We start from the raw sequence: 13,009 nt of genomic DNA on the forward strand, positions 1-13,009 counted from the left end.
GCCTAAATGCTCCCATGAAACAGCACAGGTTGCAGATTGGATAAAAAGGCATGACCCATCCATATGCTGTCTACAAGAGACTCATTTTGAACCTAAAGATACCTCCAGACTGAAAGTGAGGGGATGGAGAACCATTTTTCATGCCAACGACCTCAAAAGAAAGCTGGGGTAGCAGTTCTCATATCAGACAAATTAGATTTTAAGCTAAAGACTGTAGTAAGAGATACAGAAGGATACTATATCATTCTTAAAGGGTCTGTCCAACAAGAGGATCTAACAATTGTAAATATCTATGCCCCCAACATGGGAGCAGCCCATAAGCCAACTGTTAACCAAAATAAAAGACATATTGATAATAAGATGTTGATAATAGGAGACCTCAACGACTCCACTCTCAGCAATAGACAGATCATCTAAGCAGAAAATCTACAAAGAAACAAGAGCTTTGAATGACACACTGGACCAGATGGACTTCATAGATATATACAGAACATTCCACCCTAAAACAACAGAATACTCATTCTTCTCGAATGCACATGGAACTTTCTCCAGAATAGCCCACATACTGGGTCACAAATCAGGTCTCAAATGATACCAAAAGATTGAGATTATTCCCTGCATATTCTCAGACCACAGTGCTTTGAAACTGGAGCTCAATCACAAGAACAAATTTGGAAGAAATTCAAACACTTGGAAGCTAAAGACCATCCTGCTTAAGAATGTTTGGGTCAAGCAGGAAATCAAAGAAGAACTTAAACAATTCATGGAAACCAATGAGAACAAAAACACATTGGTCCAAAACTGATGGGATACTGCAAAGGCAGTCCTAAGGGGGGAAAAACATAGCCATCCAAGCCTCACTCAAAAAAAAAATAGAAAAATCCCAAATACATAAATTAACTTTACACCTTAAAGAACTGGAAAAAGAACAACAAGTATACCCTAAGCCACACAGGAGAAGAGAAATTATTGTGATTAGAGTAGAGATCAATGAATTAGAAATTAGAAATACAGTAGAGCAGATCAACGAAATTAGAAGCTGGTTCCTTGAAAGAATTAATAAGATTGATAAACCACTGGCCAGACTTATCCAAAAGAAAAGAGAAAGGATCCAAATTAATAAAATTATGAATGAAAGGGGAGAGATCATGACTAACACCAAGGAAATAGAAACAATTATTAGAAATTATTATCAACAACTATATGCCAATAAATTAAGCAACCTGGAAAAAATGGATGCCTTCCTGGAAATCTATAAACTACCAAGACCGAAACAGGAAGAAACTGACAATCTGAATAGACCAAACTAGTAATGAAATTGAAGCAGTGATCAAAAACCTCCCAAAAAATAAAAGTCCAGCCTGATGCATTCCCCAGGGAATTCTACCAAACATTCAAAGAAGAAATAATACCTATTCTCCTAAAGCCGTTTCAAAAAATAGAAACAGAAGGAAAACTTCCAAACTCATTCTGTGAAGCCAGCATTACCTTGATCCCAAAACCAGGCAAAGACCCCATCAAAAAGGAGAATTACAGACCAATAACCCTGATGAATATGGACGCCAATATTCTCAACAAGATCCTAGCTAATAGGATCCAACAGTACATTAAAAGGATAATCCATCACGACCAGGTGGGATTTGCACTGGGATGCAAGGGTGGTTCAATATTCACAAATCAATCAATGTAGTAGAACACATTAATAAAAGAAAAGAACCATATGATACTCTCAATTGATGCAGAAAAAGCATTTGACAAAATATAGCATCCTTTCCTGATTAAAACTCTTCAGAGTGTAGGAATAGAGGGAACATTCTTCAGTTTCATAAAAACCATCTATGAAAAGCCTACAGTGAGTATCATTCTCAATGGGGAAAAGCTGAGAGCCTTTCCCTTAAGATGAGGACACGACAAGGATGCCCACTATCACCACCGTTATTCAACATAGTACTAGAAGTCCTAGCAACAGCAATTAGACAACAAAAAGAAATAAAAGGTATCCATACTGGCAAAGAAGAAGTCAAACACTCTCTCTTCGCAGATGACTTGATACTTTATATGGAAAACCCAAAAGACTCCACCCCCAAATTACTAGAACTCATACAGCAATTCAGTAATGTGTCAGGATACAAAACCAAAGCACAGAAATCAGTTGCTTTCTTATACACTAACAGTGTAACTGTAGAAAGAGAAATTAAGGAATCGATTCCATTTACAATAGCACCAAAAACCATAAGATACCTGGGAATAAACCTAACCAAAGAGATGAAGGATCTATACTCTAGAAACTACAGAACATTTATGAAAGAAATTGAGGAAGACGCAAAAAGATGGAAAAACATTCCACGCTCATGGATCAGAAGAATAAACATTGCTAAAATGTCTTTGCTGCACAGAGCAATCTATACTTTCAACGCCATCCTGATCAAAAAACCAATGGCATTTTCAAAGTGCTGGAACAAACAATCCTAAAATTTGTATGGAACCAGAAAAGACCCCAAATCGCCAAGGGAATGATGAAAAAGAAAAACAAAGCTGGGGGCATCACGTTGCCTGACTTCAAGCTATATTACAAAGCCGTGATCACCAAGACAGCATGGTACTGGCACAAAAACAGACACATAGATCAATGGAACAGAATAGAGAGCCCAGAAATGGACCCCCACCTCTATGGTCAACTAATCCTCGACAAAACAGGAAAAAATATCCAATGGAAAAAAGACAGTCTCCTCAATAAGTGGTGCTGGGAAAATTGGACAGCTATATACAGAAGAACGAAACTGGACCATTCCCTTACACTCTACACAATCATAAACTCAAAATGGATGAAAAACCTAAATGTGAGACCGGAATCCATCAAAATCCTAGAGGAGAACATAGGCAGTAACTTCTTCGACATCAGCCACAGTAATTTCTTTCAAGACACATCTCCAAAGGCAAGGAAAACAAAAGCAAAAATGGACTTCTGAGACTTCATCAAGATAAAAAGCTTCTGCACAGCAAAGGAAACAGTCAAAGAGGCAACCCACAGAATGGGAGAAGATATTTGCAAATGACACTACAGATAAAGGGCTGGTATCAAGATCTATAAAGAACTTCTCAAACTCAATACCCAAAAAACAAATAAGTCAAAAAATGGACAGAAGACATGAGCAGACACTCCTCCAACGACGACCTATGAATGGCTAATAGACACATGAAAAAGTGTTCAACGTCATTAGCCATCAGGGAAATTCAAATCAAAACCACATTGAGATACCACCTTACACCAGTTAGAATGGCAAAAATTGACAAGGCAAGAAACAACAAATGTTGGAGAGGATGTGGAGAAAGGGGAACCCTCTTACACTGTTGGTGGGAATGCAGGTTGGTACAGCCACTTGGAAAACAGTGTGGAGGTTCCTCAAAAAGTTAAAAATAGAGCTACCCTCTGACCCAGCAATTGCACTACTGGTTATTTACCCCAAAGATACAGATGTAGTGAAAAGAAGGGGCACATGCACCCCAATGTTCATAGCAGCAATGTCCACAATAGCCAAACTGTGGAAGGAGCCGAGAGGCCCTTCAACAGACGAGTGGATAAAGATGTGGTCCATACATACAATGGAATATTACTCAGCCATGAGAAAGAATGAATACCCACCATTGCATCAACATGGATGGGACTGGAGGAGATTATGCTAAGTGAAATAAGTAGAGAAAGACAGTTATCATACGGTTTCACTCGTATGTGGAACATAAGGAATAGCACAGAGGATATTAGGAGAAGGAAAGGAAATATGAAGGGGGGAATCAGAGGGGGAGACGAACCATGAGAGACTATGGACTCTGGGAAACAAACTGAGGGTTTCAGAGGGGAGAGAGGTGGGGGGATGGGTTAGCCCGTTGATGGGTATTAAGGAGGGGCATGTATTGCATGGAGCACTGGGTGTTATACGCAACCAATGAATCATGGAACACTCATCAAAAACTAATGAAATACTGTATGGTGACTAACATAACATAATTAAATTAAAAAAAAAAAAACCACAAAAAACCAGGAGAAGGCTCTGGCCCCTGGAGCAGCAGCTATCACCTGGCCCCCCAGCAGCAGTTCAGGCCCTGCCCTGGGGACTGTGGCCAAGACCCAGCCCTCTTCAAGTAGCTCTCAGCCTGTCGGGGTGAGAAGATATGGATGCCAGGATCTTACCCCTAGAGAAATGAGGGACCGACTTTGCAAAGTAGCCTTTTATCCACATCTTGGGCTGGGGAGGGGTTGTGGGGTAAGGGGAGCATCCAGGCAAAGAGACGGGGTAAAGCTATGCCGTGGAAAAGTGCATGTGATTTGGAAGGAATGACGGTTTCAAATCATGGGGCTACCTGGTTCATCTTGTGGATGAGGAGACGAAGCCAGAAGGCCAGCTGCTCCCCTTCATGCACAGCTTGGAAGGAGTTTGGACATGGCAGTGGAAGTCCAGGTTCAGTAAAGGAACGGCCGAATTGAGAGGGAAATGGATGTTTGCACAGGCAGTGTTGGAAGAGGAAGAGATGGAGGGTGGGGAAGCCGTTCTAGCCATTAGGAGATGAACTAGAGGCCCGCAGGACGAAGAACAGAAGGTGAGAAGTGAGTGCGAGGCTGTTGCTGCTGTGGCCGGCCTGGGCCAGTTAAGCCCAGACCTCCCGCCTGACCCAGGACAGGAGCTGGTCTGCGCTCCCCCACAGTGGCTGCTTACAGCCCTTCAGCTTCCTGACGGACACCTCTTCAGAAAACCAGAGCCTTGGGGCGCCTGGGTGGCTCAGACCATTAAGCGGCTGCCATCGGCTCCGTTCATGATCTCAGGGTCCTGGGATCGAGCTCCACATCAGGCTCCCTGCTCAGTGGGGAGTCTTCTCCCTCTGCTGCTCCCCCTGCTTGTGCTCTCTTGCTCAGCCTCTTTCTCTCTCAAATAAATGAATAAAATCAAGAAAGATAGAGAAGAAGAGAGAAGAGTGAAGAAGAAAAGAGAAAAAGAAAGGAAAGAAAGAAAAGAAAGACAGCTTTTCAGAGTGTGTCTCCATCAGGAAAGTTGAGACCCCAGTCTGTCCCCACTGGGGCAGGGGGCTGCTGAATGGTCAGCCTGAATGCACAGATGGCCAACACCCAGCACACAGGTCAGTCGGCTGACTGATCCGGGATTTGTACAAGACCACCAATAAAACCCCTAACAGCGGCCACGGGAGAGTGAGCCTGGGAGTTCGGAAGGGGTAAAAGGGAACTCTTACTTGTATTTTACATCCTTCCACTATTGGAATTGTTTTTTTAAATCATGAGATTGTATCGACTTTACAGATAAAAGGAGAAAAGTGTTCTGCCATCCGTTCATTTCTTTCGTCTGCTATTTCAGCGTTGGCGCAAGACACCGAGATCTGGTTCCTGGACAGAGCGTTATACTGGCATTTTCTCACAGATACCTTCACCGCCTACTACCGCCTGCTCATCACGCACCTGGGCCTGCCGCAGTGGCAGTATGCCTTCACCAGCTACGGCATTAGCCCGCAGGCCAAGGTAAGGGAGAGCCACGTGCCATCTCGAACAGCGGACTGTGTCAGGACCTCTGGGGAAATGCTTAAATTGCAGATTCGTAGCTTTCCCGTCTGATTCAGAAGACCTGCATTTTCATTAAGCAAGGCACATGGTGCCAGTGCAGGTGGGTAGCCTCACTTAGCACTGAACTAAGGGTTCCCCAACTTGGCTGATCCTCAGAATCACCTGGGAGTTTTCCTTCTAATCAAATTTTATTGGGGGCTTGGGTCTGAGTGTTGTTTTAGAAGGGCAGTACGTGCACACAGGAAGCGTGGAAAGTCAGTCTTATTCCCAGGCTCTCCAGCCTCCCAGCCTCCCCCAGAGGCAGCCGCTGTTTCCGTTTTTCTTGTGCTTTTCTCAAGGTACTTTACTGCATAGAAAGCATACATGCATGTGATTTTTGGTTCCTTTATTCTAAATCACAGGTGCACTATACTCTCACATCGTTGTGCACCATCTTTTCACTTAACACTCCATCTTGGGGTTCATTCCCTATCAGTACATTACAGAACTGTCCTTTTTAGTGATACAGAATATTCCGTGTATGGTAGCGCCTTGTTTATATTACAGATCTGGGCAACATTTCAAACAGAGTTGCCTGGTACTGCTCATACCGCCTAGTTTGAGACCAGGTGTGCCTGGAAGGACTTTGGCTGGTGGCAGTGAATTAGCGACTCAGCTCCATGTATTCATCTGGTGGGCCTCACTTTGCACACGTCACCTAACATCCAGCCAGTCAACATCGTGACGTTTGCCCAGGAGAGGAAGAGCGCACCAGCACAGGCCGCTTCCCTCAGCCGAGGCCTGCCACCGGCCTCTGTAGTGTGGGGAAGGTGCTGCCCTGTCCACCTGACGGGCTGTGGCTGGTGTGAGGACAGCAGTGAGAAGGACAGTGATGATCTGGGACCTACATCCCCATGCTCAGGGCTCACTAGATCAGAAGGAAGGAAGTTTACTCGCATTCTTAGTCCTTGTGCTGAATTTATTTTGAAGGTTACGAGACTGAATAAAGCAATGTACGTGCCATCACTTTCACCTAAAGGAAGTGCTAACAGATTTTTGAGGCAGTTTTTCATAAAAACATTCATCTCTTTGCCTCGTCTCCCCACCTCTCTACCTCTGGGTCCCCACTAAAGAGCATAAACAATCGCCTTTCTCCTTCGAATTGTGACCTCTCCCCATTCTCCCTTACAGCAGTGGTTCAACATGTATAAACCCATCACCTACAACACAGACCTACTTGCAGAAGAGACCAACTCCTTCGTGAACAAGCTGGATCCCAGCAGAGTGTTCAAGAGCAAGAACAAGACCTTAATCCCCAAAAAGAAAGGGCCAGCCCAGCCTGCAGGTGGCCAGAAAGGGCCCCCAGGTCCTCCGTCCACCTCTAAATCCTCTTCTAGCCCGGGGAACCCTGTCCGGAAATGAGCACCCTACCTCCCCGCCAGCCCCACAGCAATGATTTCCACGCACAGATGGCCCAAGCCTCAGATTTTGTGAATGGCACCATAGGCCTCTTCCCATCTGAGTGAGCCAAATCCTAGGCCTTTTACTCCCGCTGGCATTAGCCAGGAGTTCAAGGGCATACTCAGGTCTCCCCTAGAGTCCTTTCTTCATCTCTTGACTCTGAAAGCTGTGGAGAGTTTCCGAACTTGTTTAAATAGTTAAATAGAGCTGTTAAGAGCTTTCCTCTCTTTCCGCCCCCAACCCTCTACACCCCTCAGCAGTGATTAGAGAAATCCCCCAAAGAAACCACTGATTTTATCCCATGTGGCATTAGACCCGTGCTGTCCAATTGGTAATCACTAGCCACAGGTGGCTGTTTAAATTAAAAATTCAGTTCCTCAATTGCATTAGCCACATTGTGAGTATTCCTGTGGCTAGTAGCTTCTCTATTCGACAACAGAAATAATGGAACATTTCCCTCATTACAGAAAGTTCTGTTGGGCAGTACTGCATTAGAATATTTTCGTGCTGCCCTTACTCAGAGCAGCTCATTTTTGTTAGAGAATGTGGATACCTTATTTTGATGGGTCATAATGTTCCATGGAAATTCTTGAAGATACAATTGTATATGTTCTTTTTATTTTTCGTAATTCTCACTCTGGTCCTTTCTCAGTTTCCTATAAAGTTTGTTGTTTCCGGTTTTGCAGTGTGATGTTTATACATTGCCAAAATTATCTAGTTTTTTTTTTTTTTTTAAGAGGAGACAATTCTCTACTTGAACCATTTACAAACAAAAAATAAACTCCCAAGCATTGTTTTACAGGACTCGTCATAGAGAGTTTTTATGAAACCACTGTCAACAAGAGCTTTCCACCTGTCCTGCCTACTCCTAGCTTTCAGCAATTCATGGAGTGGCAGAAAGGGACAAAGAGGGCCCAGGCGGTGAAGGGTAATAGCTGAAGTTTGTCTGTTAGAAGTATTTTTCTGCCAGAACTGATCAAATGAAATGGAGAACGAGCAGCACCAGATAAGTGATTGCTGCTCCCAGACAAGTCAGGTAGAAGGGGGTCGAGCAGGCATGTCCCCTCTACTGCGGCACGCCAGCCTCCATGCCAGTGAATCCCGAGTTACTTTGAAGTCAATCCTGGCCCTGTTCTGGTTTTCCCAGGCGCAGCAGCAGAGGAACCAGGAGAGCAATGGTGCCCTTCGCATCAGCGGGACACCTCAAAAGGCTATAGACTAGAGAAGGAAGGGGGCTCCAAGAGGAAAGGAGAGCAGTGAAGAGCCGGGCTGGCTCCCTGAGGTGCAGGACCCAGTGCCAAATGAAGATGTGGGGCCTCACATCCAAAAATTAGGAAAATAGTACCATTAAAAGTACTAAAATGTTCTCCCCTTCTTCCATGGTCTCTCTCACATCTTGTTATGGTGGGTTTTTACTTGCTACTTAATGCTGTCCTAAGTAATGAAAAATTTAAATTCTAAATTATTAGCATTAATTTTATTCATCTTTATAGTACACAATTCCAGTTTGAAATGCAACTAGAAGACCAGTGAGCTCATGCAGACTCACCAAAATTAGAGTTTGTACTTAATAGCTTATGAATGTATACATGTTGTATGTATATGTATTGTGTCCTCACTAGAACACTGGAAACGCTGCAAAAAACCGCACTCAACTATTATTTCACTTCTTGATACGTACACATTCTACCAATACTCTTTCAGCTTACTGATGAGTAAGGAAGGACTAAAAGAAAAACTAGGAGCTGCCCTAAGTAATCATTTTCGGCAGACATGGATGGCTAACGAAGGAAAATGACATGAGTACAATAAAAATTTTAAAGTAACATGAGTAGAAAAAGGATATGACCAGGTTCCAGGGTCATTCACACTTCTTAGAATGCCATTACCTTCTTTTTTGCATTCAAATCAAGTCTGGTTCACACGGAAAGCACGGCCTCCTGGAGCTCTCAGTGCTCCCACTCAGTTGTAGGAATAACTTGCTTCTACTTTGAGTCTCTGAACCCCCATATCGTGGGTCTGCTGCGATTCTGTGCGCGCAGGCATCACAAAGACCCTGAGTGGGGTTTGGGGAACAGTGGACACGCCGCATGGCTCGCCTCCGCTGCTGTGTATGTGCCTTTGTCTCCTCAGACTTCACGTACAAAACACAAGTTCGAAGACTAAATTAAGAACTTCAGACAGTGACAGGAGAGCACTCGACCACGCGAGAGGCCCACTGAGTGTGGGGCCCTCTGCGTCCACTCTGGTCCCGTGCCTGTGAAGCCGCCCTGGTGAAGGGAGGAGGGAGCTCCCCTGGGGAAAGACCAGACAACCCGTGAGCGGAGTGAGCTCCGTGGGGAGAAGACCCGCCCGCGAGGTTTGTCTCGAAACTAAAGCAATTTAAATGGCAAGAGGCTCTCCTGTAAATCAGCTGCCCAAGGAAAAGATAACGATGCTGGAATCACAAAATGAGAATAAACAGCAGAATGCCTCACGAGGCCTTGATGTAGTTAAGATTGTGCATAAATGCCACTTCGTCATGCTGCTTGAGTCCTATGACAGGGAAGCACCCAAGCCAAGGACAGGACTGGCGGGGCGACTTGCGCAAAATCCATAGATTCTATCCCTTGAAGCTGTGCCTCCCCAAACCTGAACATGCATCAGTGTCACTGGACTTGTGTGTAGAAAATCAGACACTCAGATCCCACTCCAGACCCACAACATCAAAATTGCAAGGACTCTTAATCAACTGCCATTGTGACAATAATGCTTCCTGAATCAGCTTTCTACTGAACGGGTCTAAGTGGTTGTGCTTTCACGACATGGAGAAGATCTCAAAATCTGTTTTTCATCTACAAAAGCATGTACAATGATTAGAACAGAAGGACCAAGGGACCCTTTGGGAACACATGTATGTTTTAAACCTTTTTTTATGGAGACTTTTAAATATTTACAAAGATAGGTAGAATAATGACCCATGCATGCATCACCCCGTTTCAGCAATTCTTATGACCAAGCATAACTATTTATCTGGTCTTTGCCCTTCCAATTTTAATTTTTTAAATAATCCCATTTTAACTTATCTGTTGGTTTTTAAGTTACAGTTCTTTGCATTACGTTTAACAGTTGCTCGAAGGATTGCAGCATGTATTCTGTTTTCTGTTCAGCGCAGTTACCTGCTCAGACACAGAGCACGCCTAAGTAGCCGCATTTGTGTAGAATCTGGCCCCCTGAATGCGGGTCACGGGACAGTAGGGGGTACCAATTAAAGGGACTACACTTTAACCCTTGGGGTCTTGTGATGAATTCTCTTCTTTGGTTTAAGCTAGCGCAGACCGGATTGCTTTTCTAGCTGCGCGTGCCCTGGTTAGTACACAGCCTCCATTATGTAGCTATTGTGAAGATTAAATCAGCTAATAGCTGAGAAATCAGAATAGTCCCTTCTTTTTCCCTTCTTCCTAACGTGACTCCCACCTTTGTTTCTAGCCGTTCACCTTCTGTATGGGCCTCTGGCTCTGCCTTCCGATCCTCTCACTTTCCTTCCAAAACACCAGTATGGTTTCCTGCCTGCCAGCGCTGGCCAGATGTCCCTGCTCTGCCTCCCGAGGTCCCGCTCCAGTCTACTCCACCTCCGAGCTCTCCCTGGAGCCTAGTGCACCAGGAGAGCCCCCTCTGGGGCGGAGTGCCACATGCTGGTACCACTCAAGGAACCTTCGGTCATCTTGCCTGTTTCCTGTCTTCAGTGGTTGTTGAGACAGCAACTGTACTTTGGCAAGCCATGCTGCCGGTGTGGACTCCACGAACCATTAAAGGATTAAACTTCAAATCAGTTAACACAATTTTGTGCCAAATCAAGAGCTGCCTCATACTTAAGTCCAGGATAGACAAGTAGGAACAGACAACCAAGCAAAGCAATTAAGAAAAAAAAAAAAACAGTGTGAAGCGCAGTTAATTTAAATGTTTATGCAAATTGCGAAAAGGCAGCCGCTACTTTATTTTAGAAGCAGGACACTTTCATTCAGCACACAGACCACCTCTGTCTGAAGACCCTGCCATCACAAAACCTGTTGCTGATATTCCCATGTTTTGGCATCCAAACAATATCTCCCAGACTGCCTCTTGTCACTCCCTGGCTGTGGCTCAAAATCTCTGATCAGATAAGGTGCCTTGATTTATGGGTTCAGAAATGTAATCTTCCTGATAACCCATGCTTACGTTTTTTACAGCACCTAGCACCCAGGCCTTGCCCAGCACCCACCCTTGGTACGTGTAGCACAGGGAACGAAAGACCATCTAACTGGTTGTCTTCGATACCCACCCAGCTAGTCACACGGATAAAATCTGTTGTGAGCAGCCTTCCCGGATGGTGAGGGTGAACTGCAGTAGTGAGGCCCAACCAGAGGGCGACATGGTGAAAACAAGCACCATAGGACCCAAGTGGACTTGGCTCTTGTCAGAGGTGTGCTCGGCCACGGCGGACAGCACAGGGTCGTTCGCACCGTCCCGACAGGGACTCGGGGGAGACAGCACATATAGGCAGATGCGTTGGCGAGGAGAGTGCGTATTTGACCAAATACCAATCATACGGCCCTCTGCTTTGAGGACAAGAATTCCCACGGCTCAGAACACAGCATGGGCAGGAAGTGGACATAGTTTTGTAGACACGGTTTTAAGTTCTTGGAGTAAACGTAATCCAAAGCAGTCTTATACACAAATTTTACCCCAAAAAACCCTCTTACGTAAAATGAATAAAACAGTAACAAAGTATATGCACAGGTGTATTTTCTCGTACCTGTGCTATCCAGTATGCCAGTGACCAACCACATGTAGCCATCTAAACCTAAAATTTAAAATTCTCTCTCAGTCTCTCCAGCTGCATGTCAAGTGTTCAGTAACCACATATACCAGAGGCTATCATACAGGATGGTGCATATATAAAACATCTCTATCACCACAGAAAGTTCCACAGGGCAGCCCTTAGAACCACACAGGACTTGTCTTCACCTTACAATTCTCAGAATAACTCTGCTGCAAAGCCCTTTTATACTCATACTGTACTCAACAAATTACCGAAGACACTCCTTTTCTAAGACATGCACCCTTTCCTACTTCATATATTCTTTTTTTAACTCCTGGCTCACAGGGAAAGCCAGGGATGAGTCAGCATGTCACTGCACCTTGGAAAGGCACAGTGGGCTGTGCGGGTTCTGGGCTTTGCCCCGTGTGACAGTCAAGGGCCGCGAGGCAGCTCAGCCTCTTGGCCTCTGCAGTGTCCAGCATGGAAAGTGGACAGAAACAAAAGAGCAAGTTTCCGCATCTCTGAGCTGCTCATCCCCTCTGCCCTTCCAGGAACACGCGGGCCTGACTTGGAGAGCGCCCTCCGAGCTCAGAAATAAGAAGGAACGTTTCTCAACGTAGATACCATTCTTCTGGAGATCGGTTATCTTTTTTCACAGCATAAAGATCGGCAAAGAATATCCTGGAGACCAACCAGAGCAGGGACACAAACAGCCCTCAGAATAGTGCAAGTCCTACTACGGGAGAGACCTCATCCTTCAAGCAAAAGCTGCAAATAAAGGACCAACTACGAAGGGCAAGATTAAACCTCTGGAAAACCCACTTACCTTTGCCATGGCTCTCGTTCCCAACCATCCACTTTCAAACTTGATTTGTAAATAAGACAACACCTGTCTTGGGGGAGAGATGAAGGTAGATTGCTCTCGAAGGTGCATTTACGTGTGTGGAGGTTCTCGGGGCATCTCCCACAGGTGGCTCTAGACCATGGTGACACGCGGGTTCTGGAACAGAGTATGAGGATTCCAGAATATAGGTTTACTAAGCAAATTTAATAAGAAAAACTTTTTTCCTTTAAAAATTTGATTCTAAAATGGACTGCTGTGGCCTTAATTACTATCTCTACAAATCATGTTTTAGACCATTTTAAAAAAGTGGGAAATCACCTTCAATATTATCCATTAAAAACAGGAAGAATTCAATCACAAGACAAATTCAAAAATTTGC

At 44.6% G+C, this 13,009-nt stretch overlaps 1 protein-coding gene across 3 annotated transcripts in view; it reads left to right on the forward strand.

The window, feature by feature from the left end:
* Nucleotides 1-7,807, forward strand: part of TPGS2 (tubulin polyglutamylase complex subunit 2) — a 68,791-nt gene extending 60,984 nt beyond the window's left edge. For 2 of the 3 annotated variants that reach the window (XM_045777847.2, XM_045777849.2), the window contains 2 exons: nucleotides 5,364-5,524; nucleotides 6,737-7,807. In XM_045777847.2, the coding sequence (XP_045633803.1) occupies nucleotides 5,364-5,524; nucleotides 6,737-6,967 (392 nt within the window). In that variant the 3' untranslated portion in view covers nucleotides 6,968-7,807. The remainder of the gene's footprint in view (nucleotides 1-5,363; nucleotides 5,525-6,736) is intronic. The other variant, XM_045777848.2, reaches the window with a different exon arrangement.
* Nucleotides 7,808-13,009: the final 5,202 nt, after the last annotated feature.

The sequence above is a fragment of the Ursus americanus genome, chromosome 19, assembly GCF_024610735.1.
Source record: "Ursus americanus isolate L20-20 chromosome 19, mUrsAme1.1.p, whole genome shotgun sequence".
NCBI classification, from domain to species: domain Eukaryota; kingdom Metazoa; phylum Chordata; class Mammalia; order Carnivora; family Ursidae; genus Ursus; species Ursus americanus.